General features: G+C 38.8%; 2 protein-coding genes across 2 annotated transcripts; both read right to left on the minus strand.

The window, feature by feature from the left end:
• Positions 1 to 50: 50 nt before the first annotated feature.
• HDAC10 (histone deacetylase 10) lies at positions 51 to 16,592 on the minus strand. Its single transcript, XM_054276630.1, has 21 exons — positions 16,508 to 16,592; positions 16,082 to 16,154; positions 15,057 to 15,191; positions 14,647 to 14,743; positions 13,873 to 13,970; positions 13,692 to 13,796; positions 13,427 to 13,495; positions 12,727 to 12,853; positions 12,189 to 12,254; positions 11,771 to 11,830; positions 11,310 to 11,399; positions 9,973 to 10,079; positions 7,648 to 7,715; positions 6,904 to 7,174; positions 6,183 to 6,273; positions 4,767 to 4,852; positions 4,191 to 4,244; positions 3,489 to 3,573; positions 2,864 to 3,049; positions 945 to 1,104; positions 51 to 247 (listed from the first exon to the last, which is right to left on the minus strand). The coding sequence occupies exons 2-21, from the start codon at positions 16,144 to 16,146 to the stop codon at positions 222 to 224; spliced, it is 2,046 nt and encodes a 681-aa protein (XP_054132605.1). The 5' UTR covers positions 16,147 to 16,154; positions 16,508 to 16,592; the 3' UTR covers positions 51 to 221.
• A 1,597-nt stretch (positions 16,593 to 18,189) lies between these two features.
• On the minus strand, positions 18,190 to 21,556 carry LOC128939087 (secreted frizzled-related protein 2-like). Its single transcript, XM_054279854.1, has 4 exons — positions 21,270 to 21,556; positions 20,543 to 20,712; positions 19,566 to 19,658; positions 18,190 to 18,500 (listed from the first exon to the last, which is right to left on the minus strand). Exons 1-4 carry the CDS (start codon positions 21,554 to 21,556, stop codon positions 18,190 to 18,192), a joined length of 861 nt encoding a protein of 286 aa, XP_054135829.1.
• Between the last annotated feature and the right edge of the window lie 715 nt (positions 21,557 to 22,271).

Genomic DNA, 22,271 nt, shown 5'->3' on the forward strand with positions numbered 1-22,271 from the left:
AATCACACCTGGAATACTACAAAACAAGGGCATATCATGGCTATTGCCTTGGGATGCTTGTTTAATTTTGAGAATTTACATGATGTGGCCTTAGGCAACTACTAAGTCTCTGGAGATTTGGAGTTCTTATTTGTTATACTGATAATTTATGCTTGAAAAGAGGGCAGAGTGAAGTCCTCATATTTTCCTTTTCTTCTTTGCAAAATGATTCTGAAGTGAAATCAATTTCTGGACGTCCCATCATTCACTGAAAAGAACAGCAGTAAGGAAACTAGTTATTAACCAAGCTCATACCACATTCCTGGCCCCACAAGAATATTTTTATTGGAACCAGACCCCTGGTATTGGGCATTTCTTCTGAAAGATAGAATGAAGTTTTCTTTTAGAGATGCCCACCTGGATCACTGTTTGGTTTTCTTTTTGAAAAAGAGAAGTCCTTCAGCAAAAAAATATTTCTGGACAAGTATACTTGAAAACATACATACCTGCCTGGCCTGATTCCTCTACAAATGCAGCGCCTGATCTCCAGCTCTTTGTAACTGTACTTGCAGCATGACTAATCATTATGGAGTTATTCGTGGACAAGTTAAACATTTTAAAATATCATCTGGTTTGGTACTATACTCAGAAAACACATCAGCAATAAAAGCCAGGGCACATCACGTTACCCATTCTTTAAGCACATATTTTGGCAATTTCATTCCAAAATTTTGAAGTAACAGTATTCTAAGTCCCAAGGGTGCAGCTGCTATGCTATGAAATGTGGTGCTTTCCAGCTCAAGTGGCAGAATTAGAAGCATTCAGGGTTTCACCATTAGAAACATTCAGAGATTCACATTAGATCAATCTGGTCCCACTGACATACAGGACTCAGCTGTATTTATAGATCATCTTTTCAGAAGCTTACAGTATATAAGAGTTAAAGATAAAATCAGACAACTTACCTGAACACTGAAGCATTTTCCATTCCTGCTGAAACTGGTCTCTTAATGCTTTTATTTTATTTACTTTTTCTTGGATAGGAGGAACATAAATTCCAAAGGGAGGTGTAGAAGCACCCACTAATGCTTTGGCTACACTTTGCATTAAACTTATCTCTGTGTCCTAATTAGGAAGAAAAAATACTCCTGTGAACCAAGCTCTCTTTGCTTCAATGATACATGAAATATTTTAAAACAAGCTTTTGTAATTCAATTGCTAGCATTAGTACTAAGAATGAGGAACCTCCCATTTACAAAAAAAATGTGTTAAAATGGAGTTTTTTTCTGAAAAATGTAAATGAATTTTCATCCGTTGTTGTAAAACTTGTTTCTTTCAAATGGAGAAAGAATCTCACTTTTCTCTTTATGACTGAAATGCTGGATTAAGGACAGAAAATAAGGACAGAAATAATGCTGGGTTAAGGGGAGCATGGAGCTTGCTTACTTCATGCCTCATTTACTTTCTATGAGTGGAAAATAGTAATGTATTTTGCTTATTCCAGAAGTTTACTCTTTTTGACTTCTCACAGTCTAAATCAGTATCATTTCCTTGCAGAAATTGGATTTGAAATGTTGATGCTATATGAAGAGTATATTTGGAAGACTGTAACATTATTTTGTTTTTAAGAGATAGAAGCATTTTTTCAAATACTCTAAAAAGCCATGCACATGCATTAGAAAATCATGATCCTGTTATGGAACTACCTGCAGAGTACCAATAAAAAAGTATCAATCTTTTTTTTAAACATGTATGCCTAATATCCTTTTATTGTCTGTGTTTACACTTCAGAATAGCAGTAATTCTCTCGATTTCATACTCTAATTAGTAGTGTGCAAATACATTATTTTTGAATACTGCATATCAGTGTACAAATTATTTTAGCTTAGCCAATTTATGTATCAGCATTGTAAATTAAACAACATTTGAGAAAACTACAGAATAAATTATGTCAAAAATCTACTTAATTGGAGGCTTAATGAATAGCATGGGGAACAGATTAGAATAAGCATACATGAACAATTTTTTGTTGTTTCTCACTGAAGAAGAACTAGAAGGCACAAAAGTAACCAAAAGTTACTGTTATATAGATCACACAGAGAAACTGTGTTACTCACAACCACAGGATGCTGGAGAGGCCAAGAGTGGAAATTGAGTTCTTTATGTGACTAGACAAACTCACTGACACTGATCACTGCTCTGGATACAGCCTCCAACTTCTAAATTCAAGCATCCTTAATGTGGTAGCATATGGAAAAAGCCTAGGAAAAGTTCCTATATTTTTTATTTTCTTTCCCATGCTCTCTACCTGAAACACTAAGCTGGGGTACCCTGGCCCTCAATTATGTATTATCCCAATTAAGTTCACTTGAAGGCTATGTGCCCTTCTGATTTGTGTTCTGCAGGCTGGAAGTTGTGTGTGACAAAACATAGCACCAGGGAGAGGAGAGGAAATGTAGTGGTCTGCTATGAACAGAACAGCAGGCTGCTTTCAGTCACACTTGATGGAAAGAGGCCAGATTATTTAACAGACAGGAAGTGCCTCTTTCCAGGAGATGAATGAGTTGTGGATCTCAGATAAAAATGGAAGTTGTGGCAAATTGACAGAACATCTATGGTACACAGACATAACCATGGGTTATGCTTTGTGTTCACGCCTCTGCTTCCCCACTGCAGGCTGCCACAACTGCCCACAGCTCAGTGTGCAACTGTCCTTGTCTTGTTCTCAGGACAGACAGAACCCTGGACAGTTTGTGCTGTGACCCCAGGGGTACCAAATACAGCATGAATACAGCCAGTATTTTGTACTGGGCAGCTTGAAGCAGTTCCTACCAGTATCTCTGCCAGACAATTTGAGGTACCATGGCTCAGCACCACTTCTTACCTCAATCACAGCAAAAACTCGAGACTCAGCCAACCCTCGTAGCAAAGCAACAAGCAGAGAAATACCACTTATTCCAAGGCTCCTGTTTGGTCCAACAGCTATTACTGTTAGGTTTGGTTGATAACTATATGCTACAGGAAGAATAAATCCAAGTACAGCAGAAAAGAAATCATTTCCTCCAGCATCCTTTAACAACAACAACAACAAATTGGTTAGCACAAATATAAAGCCCCAGATTTCCAGATATAAAACAAAACAGAAAGATGACTCTCATAAACCTTTTGATTGGTCTAGGAAACAAGATACTGATCTATTTTCCCAGCAATTTTTATATTAAACATGCAGGATTATTCATCCTTTCCTTAGTGTCTTTGCAGTGTAACTCTGCCTTGCTGAAGATGAACTGCAGTAACTATGGAAGGTTTCCTCAAACCTATGCATTCTAATATACTCTAAAGCTCTGAGAAGGAGTAGTAACCTGGCAAGGGCAAAAAAAGGAAAAAAATGTCAAAGGTCCAAAGTGGAGCAAGGGGGGCAATTCTCAATGTAATTTTATATATTTCTAAATATATTATTTCTGTTAAAAAAATTTTCTCCTATGCTGTTTCTAGAAAGTGAATCTCACCTCTTTCCAGTTTAGAGAAATATAGTGTTTGCAGCCAATCTTTCTAGACTCTTCTTTCTCACAGATGTTTATGATAAGCGTTTTTCTGTAAATAAAAAACCCATTTGAGTATTTAACCAATTATTTCCCAATGGCATAAAAATGAAGTATTTTCCTTCATCATTCTTTAAATACTAACTCATAATACAGGAGCAAATAACTATTTTCTTTAGTACATTCTGAAATGTAAACAATTAAAACTGAAATCCTTTTTATGGTATTTTTAAAAAGATTATTAAAGACTATTGGCAAATTACTTTTAAGAAAAAGGGGAGGTAGAAAAAAATTATATGTAAGTAAAGAAGACTTTCAATAAGGAACTGTGTATCAGCAATATGTGCCTCCTGAAGTTATAGGGGAGATAGGTCTCCTATTTAATTAACAATTGCTTGATTTATTACATTGTATTTTCAATAACAATCTAAATTTCAATCAATACAGAACGATTATACTTCACCATTAAATGCATGAAATAGCATTTACAGACAATAATTTCTCTTTGAAGATATATTTGGGGATGTTTTGCATCATGTCTCAAGGTAAACTTCATAAATGTGAGCCCATGACTGATTCCTTAGTGCAGATTTCATCACACATATAGACAGTTATGAACATTCAGAAAGCCCTTGGGACTGTACCCCCTAATGTACAGGGAGGCCTCACCCATCTTCTGTGTTGGGTATCATCTGCATGTCTCCAACAAATACACAAAGTACTCTGCAAGAAACAAAAATTTACATATTTCTACAATTGATTTTTTTTTCAGTTAGTGCAATTTGTATAAAACTTTGTGTATAGATTAGAAGCATTAAAAAGAATGTATACTGAATTTGGTCCATTAAAAGTAAAAATAAAATACATTTAGGGCAGCTCAAGGGAACCCCATTTCTTCCATCAAATACTGGGGAGGAAAAAAAAAAAAAAACCAAAAAAACAAAACAAAAAAAAAAAAAAAAAAAATCAAGAAATCATCCCCAGGCCAAAGCCAACTGAAATCTGACAAAGGAAGTGTAGGCTAGCACAGCCATCATCCTTACAAATGTTTTGCCTTTGGAAAGACAAAAGGCTGTTGCTGGTGTATACACTGTTACCTGGATTACATGTTGAAAATGCTATGCATGTGGGCATGCTATTTATTTTAAAATCAAGGTTTCACAGGCAATTTGCCATATTTGCCACATTTAGCATTTGATTTTAACATGTTGTCAAAGGGCTCTAAATGCAAACATACAAATTCACCTTTGAAATCCAAAACGAACAGAATGTCTTAGTGCAACAGCAGCAGAAAGAGCAGCTGTGGGTGATGCTGCAATTCCATTACACACCTACAAAATAAATTTTTCATTCAGAAGCAATGCTGCAAAAGATCAGGTCATTTTTAAAGTGTAACAGCTGTATTCATTATTTTCTATAGAAACATTATTATTTATTCCACAAACTGCACTATTATTTCAAAAGTATGGCGCTATACCAGAAGGCAACTGTAAAAATAACTTTTCCAAGGGAAGGCCATGTTTACTGGATCTCTAGATAGTCTGCAAACTGTGCAGAAAAACACACCCTATGAAAAGGAGGTTGTTCCTGAATATTCTGACTCTTCCTTTAACCTAGGGAAGCTATTCTTTTTTGGAAAATACAATTGCCACAGTACTCAATCAACCCTTGAGTGTTCATTTGTGGTGTGTGCTTTGAACTCTACATAAAAGCTAAGCAAAAAGATACGTTTCCCCCTCATTCCTCCTCTTTGTCAGCACAAAATGCTAACTTACACCTGCAACTCATAAGTTCTACTTCTTTTTACCAGTAATCATTTCTTAAAATCTATTTATAGGCTGTCCTGGAGCTGTGTGCAGTTTATAAAGTCCAAAATTTGTCCCTGGGATCTTCACATGTGACTTCCAAGAGCAAGATGTCTTGGCAGAAAGAGGCCATTGTGGTAGTTACTCTTCCTTGCAGGTCTGGTACCTTAAAGAGAGCTTTTCACTCGAAGAGTGACTTATTATGATGCAATATTTTAAACTTGTTTTCATTTCTTCTTCTCTGCTCATCCAAGTTTTTACACATAAATATGGATATGCACCCTCTAAGCCTGCCCTCTCTTCATTCCTGACCCTGCAAGAATCAAAACACTGAACTAGAATTATTCTGTTCCGAATCAGAGCATTCAGCAGAGCTGTTGAAAACATCACTAAAGAGTAAGTGTGTGCATGCACATGTAAGTCAAAATTGACTGTGTAAGCTTTGCACATTAAGACATGAAAAGTATTGGCATTTCTTCAGATTTCTGCTGTTCCTTACTGGTGCTTGATAGAGCAACCTCTGCTCCCCTTAACTGGAAGACTTAATGCCTGGCTCCCCCTGAGTCTGAGAGCAGTGAGTAGGCTCTTAGGGACTCGTTCTGTGACTACCTACACAAAGTCTGGACAATGAGTTGCCCAGAGATGATCAGAAAGATGGATTGGGATTAACACTATCCCTAAATAGTCCTTTTCTCATCTTGCATGCTCAGTCTCATAGCCAAACGCATTGTAGCTGAGATTAGTGGATTTGGGAGATAAATAGTAACTAGTATCTGGGTAACAATATAGTAGAAGCAAAAAATCAGAGGAATCCCACTCCACCCCCACCCCCAAGACCAAGGAAGGATCTTATTACCTCTTTCTTAAGTATCTTATCTAGGATCACAAATGTGCTGCCAAGAGAGAGCAAAGTTTTGTCTTCTTTCACAAGGTCTGCATAAAAGCCACTGTAAGTAAAATAAATTACATGAAGAAAAACTAGGTTAGAGGCAATACTGTCTTCACAGGCAACACTGATAAGTGCTTTGCAATTAGTATTAATGAAGTACATTTTGTATAGGTGCCACACACTGGTTCTCAGAAACCTGCTCTAGCAGGAAGATGACAACACCGGTGCCTGACAGTTTTCATCTCCCTAAAACTCTCTCCATTCTGCACTGGAAAGAAAACAAACATGTCTGATGCTATTCAGGAAACAGAATTCTGTCTAAATTAGACAATGACACGACCAAACATTGCATTTCTCAAATCAGAGCAGTTTGGTATTTTTTCCAGCTAGAAGTGAGTACAGAGCTTTAAGACAGCTTCCTAGCAAAACCTCTTTCTAAATTAATATATTTGCATTAGGTGCCCTATCTCTCTTGAAAGAGTTATAGAGAAAAAGTATTCTGATTATTTAAAGGATTTCAGGTTATGAGTGCTATACAACACAAATGTCTTTATTTATAAAGGAAGAAATTCTGGCTGTAACTGAGTAGACTAAGGCCAAAAAGATGACCATAGCAGACACAGAGCTAGATGACAGTCTATACAGAGACCTCTCATCCTCTGTGGAAAATAAAATAAACAGGACAAACCTGACAAGAGATTTTATTTCTGTTTCATCCATTTCCTTCACCAGCTGAACATGTTCAGGAAGAAAATGTTCTGAACCTTCAGAGCCAGTTGTTGCTGTTTTGATGGGAGGCACTGGAAATAGAATATTTTTCATGTGCAATTCCAGAAACCTTTCTACTTTGACAGCGTTGTTGTTGTTAGTTATCTGAGATTCATCTTCTGTGGAGGGATTTGAATTAGCCTTCTTTAGGAAGTGTGATTTGGTGCTCAAATTTTGTAAAAATGATGTATCTAGAGAAAAAGAAAGATGGGTTTCACAGGTATTAGTTTCTAAGCAATATGTTAATATTGGGATGTATTTGTTCACAAATAGAATACATCAGTATTCACAGTATGCATATTTACTCCCATGCACTAGCTACAATACTTGCTGACACAGATATTATTTCTTCAGTGCTAGTACATTTGTTTTCATCTGTAAAAGGTTATATATTGTAATGAAGCTTAAGCCCCTATTTTTGACAAAGAAAACAGCATCCTCAAACAAAGATATCAAAGTGCTACTTTTTGGCATGATGTTTGCCAGCTTCAGAGAGTTTTTTTTCTGACCAGCTGAAGACATGACCTCAAATGAAGCCCCATACTGCTTTATCAGTCACTTGATGAATAACTGCTTGTTAGTCCACTGGTATTAATTTTAATAATTTTCAATTTCTGTATAAATCCATTTATCAATAATATTTGCTTGAATGAAGAGAAACTACCTTCATAAGCCAACCATTTCCAGTAGGGTTTATGTGCTGCTCTCACATTTTGAATAGATTCAACAGCACTAAAAAATAAACCAGATTAACAGTATTAGCAATAATGAAAATCATAAGAGGAATCATAACTTACTTCAACAAAAAAATCAAAACCAAAAAAACCAACTGTAAATGAAGAAACTTTGATTTCTTCCAAGAATCCAAATCAGAACAAGAGTGAATAGGCACATTGCTTGAAAAGATTAGAGTCAAAAAAGAAAGTGAAGAACACATACAGCATGTACACACATTTATACATTGAGTGAAATCCCAACCCTGCTGTTAGAGGAAGCACACCTGTATGAGTTCAGGAAAAATTTGTCCTGTCTGTCAATGTCTTGCCAAGAGATTTTGTCTACACAGTGTAAAGATTTAATTAGACTGACTCAAAAGCAAGACAATCTGTTGAGGAACTAAGTAAATCACATACCCTGCTATTCTTTGTGTTGAAGTCTCCTTTTTATCATCACTGGTTATATTATGGCATTATTATTTGGCACCACTATTTGCAGCACTATGGGCAAACAGTCCCATTGTATCAGCTATCATACAAACAGAATTCAGGTCGTGTTAAATCCAGAAGAAATTCCATGTACTTGCAGATTACTTGGCAGGTGTTCAGGAGCTGGGCTGATATGTTGGATAAGTATGTAACCAACTCTCTATGACACAGGATGACAGCAATCTGAGATACCACAATTGGTAGAGAAGAAAAAGAGGGCACAGAGGGGTTATGGGATGTGCTAGGAGCAAAATAACAAGTTTTGCTCCATCAGTTTACCAAATGAAACTCAGCCCACAGTCTGTGTATATCCACACTGCTCCCCTGACTGATCCAAGCTCTGAGTTTTAACTAACACAGCCAGCTGGGAGGTGCTGCCATTAAAGGGCATAAGGAGCATTTCTGCTAGAAAAAGCACAGGACAGGTACTTGTGGGAACTCAGCACATCACTCCTGATGTCCAGAGTTACCGAGACAACCCTCGGGGGGCTCGGAAATCCTGGAATGTTGCCAGAAGTGCTTGGTGGTTGGATTTTGACCCTGCACGGGATGTGCCACCTGTATGAGGACAAGAGGATCACTTGGGGATAAGTGGTGAAGGAATTAATTATTCACAGGGTGAAAATACAAGTTTTGGGATTTTGGTACAGGGGGGATTTTAGGAGACAAGATGGAGGAATTAGGGCGTGCCTTGTCCTTCTTCTCTTCTTCTTGTCATCCATCTTTGGTGGTGATGCTGGCACTTTAAGATTGGTTCACATTAAATGTGCACTTGTTAATAAGGGTAAAAGGTATTGGAAGGTAAAGGTAAATATCTTATATGTAGTTTTTAGTATAAAAATAGACGACCGCCCAGTGGGAGGTCAGTGTGCCCATGGCTGTCTTGCTGGTCAGACCTCTGTCAGGCTGGGAGACGACTTTGTAGATAAGAAATAATAAACAATATTGAAGACCGAAAAATCTGAAGAGTGCACTCGTCCTTTGGAGCGCGGGTTGTCCCAAGGCCATCCTACGCCTAAGCAGGCAGAGACAAAAGGCCGACAACGGAGAGGTACTGAGCTGGGATAAAGATGGAGGACAGGACATAGAGATGTGGAGGAGACAATGCAAACAGGTAGAGAGAAAGACACTCTTTAGATGTGGGACTGACTCAGGCCCAAGGTTCAGAAAGCTTTACTAGGTCATATTCCACCACTGTACACACACAGTCTTAGTGTCTCTAAAAAGAAGTTAGACTTGAAATTTAATGTACAGCTCTACATAGTCAAGTGCTTTTGCACCCCAGAGCACCATGCTCCAAATTCCAGAAACACAAGAATTCATCAAGACTGGCTCTGCATAGCCTCAACTCTCACTGATGAGAGAAAGGTTTGCCCCAGCTGTTGCTGTACTGCAGTGACTGAAGTGGCTCTGGGGTCTGAAGCACCACCCCTTGCAGCTGCATACCTTCCCAAATACTGGCTGTACATAACTGGTATTACCTTGATTACAGCAGGATTATCTCAGCCTCCAGTGAGATGAATTTCTATAGGATAACAAGGCCTAAGGATAAAATGGCTTATAGTTTTATGCTGTAAGATCTCAAAACTTGAAGTAATTTCAGAAACAAAAGCATATAAAACTGCATCTTGAACGACTTTTTAAAAATACAAGTTATCCAAAGTAGAAAATAATATATTATAACTACCATATTAAAACTTTACTTCAGCAAAGTGATCAAAGCATGCATGTCTTTAGTCTCTTTAAAAACACATTAGTTGCTCTAAAATTCTTTATATGCTTACCTTAGACAAGGTGCCATTTCTCCAGTTATCAGAGGTACAGGATCTCCAAGCAAAGTTCTTACAGTCATGCACACTGATTCACCCAATGATTTCAAGTGGTATCCGCCCTAAAAAGTATTTTGTGTCAACTAAGGGACAAGTACTTTAATATCTCTCTGAATTTCAACAGAGAAAATAAGCTATCCTTTTAAAAGGTATCTGTATTTACAGAACCAGAAGATGATATACAAGTGTATCTAAGTCAATGATTTTTCAATATGAAAACAGTAACTTAGTGGCCACCTGCTGAACTTCACTGGCATCCCATGAGTGAACTCACTTCATCATAGTTCAGGTAACTTCAGAAATCAGTCATTTGCCATGAAAACACATGACTTCTCCATTGCCATCTTCAACAGTCCTTGTGGAAGATTCCTTAGAAGGCAAATGCTATCACTGTCCTCTAAAATAGCTATACAAGAGAAATCCCCCACAGCCTGACACTTTTAAGACATGGGTGCCTAATAGTTTGGCAGAATCTGGAGAAGAAGATGGATTTAAGACTGGTAGGTGACATGCAGGAAGCCATCTATCACCTATGGAGCAGCCACACCACCTGTGTGTGAATGCTTACTTGCATTCAGCTAATAGACAAAAATATCTATAATGACCTGCTACAGAGAAGGATGATGGAAGAAGGGCCATGCAAAACAAAAGGTCATGTGAATCAATTGATATACAGTTCACTCTTAAAGTCCTTGTTGGCAGCAATATTTCCACATATTTATTTACTTGAAATGCCACTATTTTTCTAACATGCAGCAGAAATAGGGGGTTGAAGTCTAGATTTCAAAAGGAGAAAACATTTTAATTGTTTAAAAGAAGAATAAAAAAGAGCTCCTATAGAGCCTGCATACAGTCATTAAATCAAAAAAGAGGGAATTTTCTAAGTGTTCCATTACTAAGTAAGAGTATATTTATGTTAAAGGTTTTATAAAATCTCCTGGAGTAAAGTATGCTTGTAAAAACATTGGTGATACAGCCTATTCACTAAATACATTTTCATGAGTTTGGGACTGTCAAGAGCAGTAGACTAATCACTGTTCACAAGAACTGAACAGATTTGTGGAAGATATGTTTTTTTGAATGATAAGCATATGGCTCCTTTGTTTCAAAACTCTGTAGTGTAAGAGCACTGTCAAATCTTAGCAGCCATTTTTGCATTCCTGGTACTCAAAAGAATGAAAAAAAAAAAGAAATTATTTTGTTAAGAAGTTTTGCTTCCTAGCTTCTAGTTTGCCCTAAATGGCTTTACTACAAAGACCTTTCCCCTGAGAGTACATTTCAAAAGTCTTTACCTCTAGGATGACACACAGCTTTCCATTAGCTAACTGCATCAGGAAATGGGTAAGGTGGGCAAAAACCTCAGGAGTGGCATTCATCTGACCCTAAACCAAAGAAAAAATTTTAAGAGATGACACCTTGATTCAAAAACACTGTTAAGAAACCCAAACAATCTGACATAGTCAAGTCTGAGATGGAATACCAGAACACTTGCCTCTCATTATATCAAACAGAATGCTGAACCAATTGCATTTAAGGAGGTGAAAAAAACCAACACAGTAATTACACATATGGGATAATCTGTCTTTAGATGTCTTGTTATAATATTGAATGAACAAAGGTCACCCTAAAGATTCAAGCACGTATTTTTAGCTTGATTAATGTGAATTTCACTCAGCAATCACGGGATTAAAACAGCAGGAATATTTTCCTAATAGATTCATGACTGACAACACAAAGACCACAAGTTACTTACTTCAGGGTCACCAATTCCAGAATCATATCCAGAGGAGACAATAACCAGTTCAGGATCAAACTGTTATAAAAGAGAGACAGTTGCAGCACATCTTTAGGTCCTATTTTCAATTGCAGGGATTACAACTGTACCATGATCAGCTGCTATTTCAATTTGAATATGAACACAAGTAAGGATTCTCCTTGAATACATTACCCTTTTACACTATTTTTGTATGTGCTGGAGAAGTTGCAGATGATTGTGTTGAATATGTAAAAGCTAAAATGCTATAAATACTATTCAGTTGATCAGGGCAACATCACACCAGCGGAATAAATGTATTAACTGTGCTACTGGCAATTACTGCATTTCTGTAAAATATTCAACGGTACCTGCTTTAGAAACACTCAGGAAATGCTCTTTGGCACTAAAAAATTACCTCAAAAGCCATTGGAAGCAACACATGGAAAAAGGCAGCAAGATAATCTGAATTTCCCATCCCAACCTGAAAAATATGAGAAACACAGGGTATGTTTTCCAGTTGGAATGATAAATTTTCTAAGGTTCTTCAAGACTGTAGGGAAAGATAGGAGAAGTTAAAGATGAGGGAATCTTATGAAGTACAGTAAAAAATCCTCTATTTAAGTAAAACACATAATTATCCACCATTTTTAATCTTAATGAGCTTCAGTCCTCTGCTAAACAAGGATGTAACTGTCTCCTGAAACACTTTTTGATTTGATGGCTAGGCAAGATATTAAAGTAAAAATGAGTGTGTAAATTCTTCTCTCCCTTTTATTTTTCAAACATTACCACATTCTGAGCCATATTTTTGCAGCAGACCTTCCCCTGACAGGAAGGATTTACACTGTGCAAGACATTTGCCAAGCAAGTGAAGCAGTGAACTTACTCACAAAGTATTCCACAAAGGATGAGATACAAAACTATTGCTTTGTTGTGCTGTAAACAATATTTACCTTATTCCAAGGCAAATTTATGTTAAAACCTTTTCCTTTTCCCAGACCCACAGCATCATAATCAGATTCTTTCAGTGATGGCCAGAATTCCTGATGCTCATAGCGATGCCAAGAAAAGTACAAAACACTGGAAATAAAAAAAAATAAAAACCCAATTTGACAAAAGGATTGTGGAAATTGCTTTATATCCTGAACCTGATGACTGCATGGCCTGAAAGCAAGAAAACAAAACTATCCTATCCTTTCTCATTAGTTTTCTCAAAGGATTTAGACAAATCCTGTGAAAATTGGTAGAGTAGGTCCTATGCCAAAATTAACCTAAAAATTAACATGCTAAAAATTACTTATGTCACTTTGAAAAAAAAAATATAAAGCTCACATATTTTATCCAACTACTACTTGAAGACTTTGACTGAGAGATTCATAAACAGATAACAGATGTACTACCTGAGTAGTGGCAAATTGACATAATCATATTGCTTATTTTATTTGTTATTCTTTAAAGTAAAAGAGATTTACATTTTATTTTGATTTAGATATTTACTTCTATTTCGTAACAAATGAAAAACAGAGAGACTAAAATAGCAAGGCCAATGTCTCACAAGATTCTAGTTTTAGAAGTTTAAGAAATCTTATTCTCTAGAAAGGCAAGCAATCTTTAAACAGCTGACATTAAAGAAGAAAAAAAAATCCTTCCAACCTTGGATCTTCTTCAAATATATATTGAGTTCCTTGCCCGTGGTGCACATCCCAGTCAACAATTAGGATTCTGTACAGATCAGTAAAAGAAAACATTCAGAGGAAGAGCCACAGCATCTTAATCTACAGAAGGTGTAAATGAAAAATGTTTTTCTGAACCAAAAGGAACATGACACCCAGAAAGCTCTAGACATTAATCTAAACTAGTACAATGTCAAACTGTTGTTACACATTAAAAGTTCCTCTAGAGTCAGCCAAGCACTTACCTCTGCAGACCATATTTCAGTTTTGCATATTCTGCTGCAATAGCCACGTTGTTGAACAAACAGAACCCATTAGCTGCATTCCTCTGGCTGTGGTGACCTGGAGGTCTGAACCAAAATTTTATAAATTACTCACAACAGAAGAGGTTTTGCTAAGTGAAAATTTCCTCAGGTATGTTCTTACCTGACTAAGGCCATTCCATTGCGCACTTTTCCTGCCATCACAGCGTCCACCAGCTGCAAAGCTGCTCCTACTGCCAGCCTGGCACAGTGGTAAGTGCTCTGAGAAAGAGAAACTCATCAGCTTAAACAGGGCACCCACGAGTGCTTTAGCATCCCAACAGCAATGTCATGACATAATTCCACCCCACTGAAGCTATACAAAGATAGCTGAAACAGAACTCCACAACACAGGCTCCAATGTGCTTTCCCCTTTGACTACCAGTGATCACCAGAATCTTTATAAGGATGCTCTCTGTGGAGCAGTCAAACATGTGAGATGGACGTATTGAGTGGAATAACATGGCATCTTTGAAAATAAGGAATGAAACCCTACAGAAACATAGCACAGAAGACTTCATCTCAATTTCTTGGAACAACATTTAAGAGCAATTGTTACCAAAATGTGATTTGCAGGTCACTAATGGTCTACAGTGACATTAAGTGGAAACAGAGCTAAAATTTGAGTAGTTATACTCAAATTTTAGCTCTATTTTTGTTAGTAGCATTATACTGGCGTGATACAATTACAAAATAGATGACAGGACACTTGAGCAATTTAAATTACAGCATTATACTAAACTAGAAACAGAAAATTACAATATCATAAATAAATGTGAGACTACATCAGTAGCAAAAAAAGTATTTTTAATCTTCCCCTTCTTAGAAAAATGCCATTCAGGTGCAGTAATGCAAATAGTTGTAACTCCCAAGAGAGGAAGCAGTTTAACTTACACACCGGATGAAAGAAAAAGGCATCATAATTTTCAGAGACCCTTTTCAGCTCCTCCTCATTCATTGTCTGAGTGCTTTTTGCCACTTCCAAGTGCTCTAAACTGCAGGGGAAAGAGATTAACACAACACTTAAATAAGCAAGTATAAATATTTTTCAGAAGTTTACTTGTATTCCTATGTATAAATCAGCATTCATTGCTTAAGACCCCACAGAGTGAGAATGTGGATTTAGTGGAATAGCAGATTCATAATTCAGCATCTATGCCATATTCAACATTGTGACACATTTTCCACTGAAATTAATGGAAGCCATTGCATTTTGGAACAGTCTTTTCAAATGGACCAAAATATAATCTGGAGGGATGAGATCTGCTGTTTCATTGGATTAATCTGAATGAAAGTTAAGTTTCAGACCTGTGAACCAACAGGATCTCCTCCTCGCTTCCTTCTCTGATGGGCACATGGACACACCTTTCCACAAGATGGTAACTTCTAAGCTGCTCATAGGAGGATGAAAGTCTTTCTGGCACTTCAATATCACAAATGGGACTAAAAACAAACAATTATTATATTACTGTAATATTATACCAGCACAGGTAACTAATACACTTCATAAAGCCTAGCTTTTAACTCCCCATTTTAAGAAAATTCATTACCGTCAAAGAGAGATACATGAGAGTAAAAATGGAAAAGAATTCTTGAGGCATTTTCTGTTTCAGAACTCAGTCAGAAATTGATTCAAAAATGAGTCTTAAAAAAATCCCAAACAAACAATACAGTAGCATCATTTTTTGTTTCTTCTCTCACTGGTAAAAAGTTGCTTAACTACAGACATGGGAATGCTGCAATTAAAAGCTGTAGGCTACAATGAAGGTGAACAGAGAAGAAGCAGGTGTGGGAGAGAAGACAATGGATTGTTACTCTGTGCACTGCAAAGAAACTCCTCTGATTTATGCAAATTTACGTAATATTATATTACGTAATATTAGATTTATGTAGTATTAGATTTACGTAATAATATTACATAAAATATACCAATTTCTAACTTAATGTAATTGACATGTTTCAGCTGAGTGAGTATATCTGCACACTTTTCCAAGGTCAATGATACTTTAATTTTATAAACAATTTAATTAGCTTAAAACACATTATTTAGGGGGCTACTCAGACGCCTCACCCTAACAACTCTTGTTAAGGCCTCCCAGACTGGATGCCTCCAGTTTCTCAAATCTAGTTTTAAATAATCATTACAGTATCTAGATACAAATTGTGAATAAAATATTTTTTTTTCCTCTTAGAGGAAAGACTTTCTTTTTACTCAGAAATGACAGGAAGTACCACCAGATACTTCCTATTACATTTACAAAACGTATTTATTTGGCAGTGCTCTCACGAGTCCTAACAAGAATCCATTAATAAAAACAACAGCAGTGACTTACTCATTCCAAAGCAGTTTGTGAGTGGTCATCTCCTCATCATAAATCAGCGCTGTTCCTGAAGCCATTGCTACAACTGAGCAGAACAAAAACACTAAGATTTCACAGCAGAAGTAAACTTAAACTTAAAAGTTGCTATCGCATTAGATAGTAAGAATATAAGCACAGAGCATACCTGCTTGCACGACAGCTTTGTACTTTAAACTTTGTACTTATAGAAGAAATCAAAGGGAAACATTAAGGACTCAGATTATGACAAAAGTGTACCCCCCGAAACTGGGTGGGGGCCGGCAGGATTCACAGTGACCGAGCGCTCCAGAGCCGGGCGCTGGCACTCCGGCTGCGGGGCTCACCCGGCTCCCGAACCCCCGTGCGAGCAGCGGAGCTCCGAGCCCAGGCCGCTCCTCCCCTCATGGCACACAGACTCACCTGTGCGGCCGGCCCAACAGCGCGGGGACAACTGGAGCTACAGAGCCACCAAGTAGGAACGACAGGATTTCATATATCGCGGCACAACAGTTACAGGGATCTGCCTGGTTTAGAACTTCATCGGTCTCTCACAAACCCCAGAGAGACGCTGAAGAGAGGCAAAAAAGCCGACGGGCAGGCAGCGGATGCGAGTGCGCTGGGTACCTGGGCCGCCGCTCGCGTACCGCGGAGCCCCGCAGCCCCTCACGGACCCAGCCCGGCCCCGCGCCCGGCCGACGCCTTCCGAGGGCGGTGAGGGCGGTGAGGGCGGGGAGGCGGCGCGTCCCGGGGCTGGCTGTGGGCGTGCCCAGCGCCGCCCCGCCCCGGCCCGGCAGGAGCGCGGCTTGAGGCGCCGTTCGAGTGACGCTGCGGAGCTGCGGGGAGTACAACAGCTGGAGGGGTTTTAGCGTGGGACTGACTCAAGAGCGAAACACCCCCCAGCCCCTGTGGGCTGTGTGGCATCCTCTGGCTTAATGAAAAATAAAGAGCGAGCCTGGACCAAAGGGGTGACTGCTCCTTTTCCGCAGAGGGACGGGTCCGGGCGCTGATGCCTCTCCTGCCCGTCCGAGGCGGGCCGGGGCAGCCGGCCCGTGTGTGTACACAGCGTCTTTCATCACTGACCGCATTTTTACTGGTTTCTTTCCCTCGCTTTTTTCTACGAGATTTCCCAGTTCATGGAAGAAAATGATGGAACAGGTGTCATCGCATTCCATAGCCTCATACAAACCTGCACTTTTGGGGAATGTATCCGAACCCCAGATCATTACAGGTGCGAATTTTAGAGATCTACTGCTCATAAACTTTCCCCGTATTTGTTTAAAGAAAATATAATAATAGACACTGTATTATTGAAGTAGTTTCTAATATATGTATTACCACCTGTTACTGTGTTTATTATACACATTTATAAAACTAAAGTCAAGTCGTGTCCATCTTCACGTAGTCTTTAATTTCAGTGTATTGCACTGACCATGAGGATGCTAATCATGTGCCTACTGTAATTTTTTTAAATGTTTTGACTCTATTCGTTCCCTGCAGATCATTTGGAGAACGAGTAAATTTTATAAATTAACTTTTGTAATGTGTTTGAAAATGAAAAGGGACTTTTCAGTAGCAGGGGTCTGATTTATGACACCCAGTAACCAAATTTTCTTGCAACTGGGGCCAAACATACTGGGTTAATTATTCTTCTCTTTATTCCACTCTGATTCCGGCGAAAGCGACCAGCAGAGGGCTGCCTCCTTTCAAAATACTCCAACGGGAGACAATGAGGCGGATTCATGACACATTAGGCAAGGGAAAGTTTAGCTAACTGGAGAAAATGGTAGAGCAAGAGGTATAGACAAATACATTGAAAGCAGCTGGATTTGAAACTGGTTTATGTTGAGTTTTGCACATATTACATTTTTTTAAATCATAACTCAAAGAAATATTTATCCATAGCTGTCCAAGTTCCAACAGGACGAGAGTAGTTGTAACACTACCAAAAGGAAGCCTGATAACAAATGTGGTTTGAGTTCAACTTACAATACCATTTAAAAGGAAATGAAAGCTTTATTTTCAACTTATAATACATTCCTATTTACAAGATAGGTTTGGCTTCAGAAATATAATCATCTTTTTACAAATAATATGATAAATATTTACAAGCATTTATGTTGTCTCCACTTCTGAGTGGCCAGAGTCAGCTGGGAGTCCTTCCTCTGCCAGCGATAAACCTGTTTTACCAAAATGATGCCCTCTTCAATGTTCCCCACAAGGAGATACACCATGGGACGGTGGGTTGGGCTCATCCTCTCTATACATTTTTCATTAATTAGCAGCCACTGTTGTATCATACTCTGGGTTTCGTAGGGCAACAGTGAGCCCTGGGTAATGAATTCCACCTGGCATTCAATGTTATACTCTTGGTCCTCAAATGCTGTTCTCTTCTTGGACAGCTTTACTTTCACTGCTAAGGACAAAGGAAAAGGAAGTGCAAGTCAGACCATTTCTCAAATGCAACAGAAAACAGTACCAGTGAAAACAGGAAAATTCCTTAAAAATATTATTATAATTTATGTTGACAGAGTATGGTGAGGCCTTTTCCAGCAGAAGCTTAAAACATTTTTGAAAAATAAATTTTATGTAGTAAAGGGGTTTTTTTTCCATTTAATTAGGTGACTAGGAAAAAATATTTTCACAAGCATGAGTAATTTATTTTTACCATCACCATGTTATGTCAGACTTTGAGTAATTACATATTGTAAGCTGTTGGTCTTATTCTTGTATGACAAAACTGCCCAGCAACTGCCCAAGCAATTTTCCTGAAACTCATCTTGTCCATATGTGGAATCCCTAGGCAAAAATGGCTTCCTGATACCACCCTTTTAGATATTCCCTTTTCATTATAGGCATCTACCTACCCCACTTGACTCCATCAACACTTTTTAGCATGACATTTGTCTGTATTTCTTGATCTAATGCCAGCCAAAGTTGCTGAAAGTCTTTGCACCGTCATCAAAGGCTTCCCAGGAAGTCTCTAGGGCAAACTCCACTCATCACTCCAACAAGACAACAGGAGGTAAGAATTCCTTCTACTGATATGATTTTCTGAGTCTCCCTCTCAGTAAGTTAGGTATCACAAAAATACTCATTCACAAAAGTAGCAGAGATACACCATATACTGGTAAAACACTAAATCTTTACTTTCTGCTTAAATGATAATAAAAGGCAAACTTGCTTATTTGGCTGCTTTTGACAGAAATATTTTAAATAAACATGTTGTAGCCAACTAGACCAGAACAGCTATTTGGCTGGAAACCAGATCATTGATAAATCTTTCATGCACAATAAATCCTCCTTATATTTAGATTAGAAACAACTTATTCTGAAAATCAACCTAAAGCTAAATTAGCAGCCAAACTCTTAATCCTTTGAAATCCCTGCAGAAACTGTCACTAATTGTAATCCTACTTCTAAGCATTTAGAAGAAGAGTTTTTAGTCTCTTTAACACCAGGTACATTAGCAAGGACTTACCAAAGTTACTGTCACAGAAAACTTCAAGAACTCTTTTGTGTGTAAAGAATTCCTCCACGGCTGGGCAAGTCTGGCAGGTAGGCTTTGGTAGGACTGATAAGAAATTACAAAATCTCATTGTTATCTTTTAGAATAATTAGTTTTAATTTTCTGCTGCCAAAGCTGACAACCCACTGTTTAACCACAGAAATGACAGAGAAAATACACATCAAATACAGGGCCAGTGATAATAGGTAAAAAGTCAACACACTTCTCTGAAAAAAAGCTAGAGATTAAAAGGAGTTTCATTTCCCATGTCCATTCAGCCCTTGTTCTGACTGACAAGATCAATTATCAGCAACAAATAAGGTAACAAATACAGTATAATTTTTAACACAACTACAGCGGGTGGTAAGGGGTTAGGTGGCTGATTCTGTCAGTCCCTCTGGGATCAGCTGCACTATAAGCCTGTGAATATATATGAATTTGGGTGTGCTAGCAGCAACTTAACCTTACTCTTTTCCATAGATTTAGTAAGTGGGAGTACATTTGAAGATTTGAACATTTATGCCAAGATAACTCATGTTTCTTTACAGAAAATCAGATAAAATAATCCAAATTTTACTAAACTGATTTGAAAACCAGTTTGTTGTACACATAAAAGCATCTGTGCTGAGGGCCATTGGTAAGTCTATAAAGAGACCTCAGAGCAATTGCAGCATGGTGTGCTGTGTGTATGGCAGTGCCCAGAGCTGGGCAGGGTGGTGCTGCAGGTGGTGGAGGCACTACCTCAGCACAGCCCCTGCACGGCTGACCGCAGCCCTGGGCTCGCTGCAGCTCACAGTGTGCCAGCGCTGGCACCTGCCCCTCTGCACGGACACTGCAGCAGGACAGCCACACCTGGCTGCGTGACAGAACCACAGGAACAGTGTCCCTGGGCTCTCCCTGATTCCCAGGAACACGGGGCATGGCCACCCTCCCCTCACATCCCGAGCTACCTTTGTGCAGGTGTTTGTAGTCCTTGGAGAGCGGTGCCAGGCACGTGTCCTCGTCCCCGGGGAAGCGGTCGCAGTCCAGGTTGGCCGGCCAGGGCTGCCCCTGGCACAGGAGCACGGGGGCACAGCTGGCACGGACAGAGGCACACATGCTCCTGCAGGGCTGGATGAACCTGTGTGCGAGCAACACCGGGCTCAGGCAGCTCAGGGGTAACACACACTATTGCAACAGTGATGCCTGAGCAAAGTACAGCATCCTTGCTGACATTCAACATCCTTCAATAATAATATCATTCCAGAAGCAGCAGCTGTGCAAATTATGCAAGCAGTCTCTGTATGGACTGAGCTTACAATATTTAGTTACGATTTTAAAAATGCCTTCATGACAACCTGAGAAAAGCCTGATTCTATTCACTGTAGGTGCTTCAACCCTAAATGAATAAGAATAAAGTTCAGCTGTAACAAAATAAAACGTCATATCCTTTGACAACACCATTCAGGTTCCCAAGGGAAACTAAAATTGAAGTGGAACAAGTTTTCAGTACTTTTTTTTCATACTTGATGAATACAAAAAAGCTAGCAGAAATTTACTTCAGAAATTACTTCAGAATAACAAAAATTACTTCAGAAAAAGTAGAGATCACCTTTAGATTATGATAAACATTCATTTGATTTCATTCCTGTTCTGGCAAATAAAGGCTGGAGTTTTGTACTGTGCTGCGATACTTACGTATCTAAACAGATGGGTGCAAACAGGGAGCACAGGAACGTCCCCACGTGAGGGTGACAGTCTGTGTTTACAAGGTGCTGCCAGGTGCTGGATTTTTGGATAACCTCTGCCATGCTTGTGTGTCCCATCAGGTTGGGAAGTCTCATTTCAGAGTATCCAATCTTGTGGCACATGCCCATCTCCTTGGGTATCATGACGCATTTCGTGGATAATCCAATGTCCAAGGCTGTTGCCACCCTTAGGAAACCATTCACGGCAAAAACAAGAATTTCTGCAGTCAATAACATCTTCCAGTGACTCCTGGGCTGCTGAACAGGGAGCTGTCAAACCACTCAAGTGCAGAGGCATGCCGAAAACCTTGTGGCTTATATATCCCAAGAGCTGAATGAACTCTTGGTTATCAACAGCTTATCAAATCACTCGAGACAAGACCAGGTCTTATTGCCTAATCAAGGGATTGTTGTGACAGCCAGCGAGGTGGAGAAAAAGTATAGATGTATGTTCCCCAAAGACACTGATTTGGAAGAGCCTTTCTCACGTCCCACGGTGTCAGTGGCTGCAGCATGCTAGGTAGCATATTAAACTTTGACACCTGGAAGGTTCACTGTGCTTTCAAAAACAAATTAAGAGATCCCCCAGAAAAAGGGTTGGGCAGACATGCTGTCTCCTGGGGCTTCTGTGTCTCCTTTGTTTTCAGACGCTGCTGACATGACAGAAAAAACCAGCCCAGATTGACTTATCAAGTGAAAATGTTTTGCTTGTGCTAATGGCCCATGTCTCTTCCACAGTTTTACAATGTAGAAGAGGCACTTTCTTTTGTCAAGCACTGTAAAAGAGACAGACATCTGCCATTAACCGAGTATTTTGACTGGAAATTTGGATTCCTATTCTCAGACATGCTAAAGGCCTCGACTTCTATTAATTTTAATAGACACCTGAAAATACAGAATTGAATTTGTAGCACTGTTGTGAGTATCAGTATTTAATCAGGAAAAAAAGCAA

Source organism: Melozone crissalis, unplaced genomic scaffold (genome assembly GCF_028551555.1).
Source record: "Melozone crissalis strain CALT ecotype California unplaced genomic scaffold, PUWL_Pcris_2 ptg000004l_1, whole genome shotgun sequence".
Classification (NCBI taxonomy): Eukaryota; Metazoa; Chordata; class Aves; order Passeriformes; family Passerellidae; genus Melozone; species Melozone crissalis.

Excerpts from the sequence above, each read along its gene's own strand:
- HDAC10 (XM_054276630.1), bottom strand. The coding sequence starts at position 16,146 with ATGGCTTCAGGAACAGCGCTGATTTATGATGAGGAGATGACCACTCAC. Across the intron at positions 3,050-3,488 it reads TTTCTCTAAACTGGAAAGAG|GATGCTGGAGGAAATGATTT; the intron begins GTGAGATTCACT and ends TTGTTGTTAAAG. Across the intron at positions 248-944 it reads GAAAATGCTTCAGTGTTCAG|TGAATGATGGGACGTCCAGA; the intron begins GTAAGTTGTCTG and ends TGTTCTTTTCAG.
- LOC128939087 (XM_054279854.1), bottom strand. The coding sequence starts at position 21,556 with ATGTTATTGACTGCAGAAATTCTTGTTTTTGCCGTGAATGGTTTCCTA. Across the intron at positions 20,713-21,269 it reads GCACCCATCTGTTTAGATAC|GTTCATCCAGCCCTGCAGGA; the intron begins GTAAGTATCGCA and ends GCTCGCACACAG. Across the intron at positions 19,659-20,542 it reads CTACAAACACCTGCACAAAG|TCCTACCAAAGCCTACCTGC; the intron begins GTAGCTCGGGAT and ends ATTTCTTATCAG.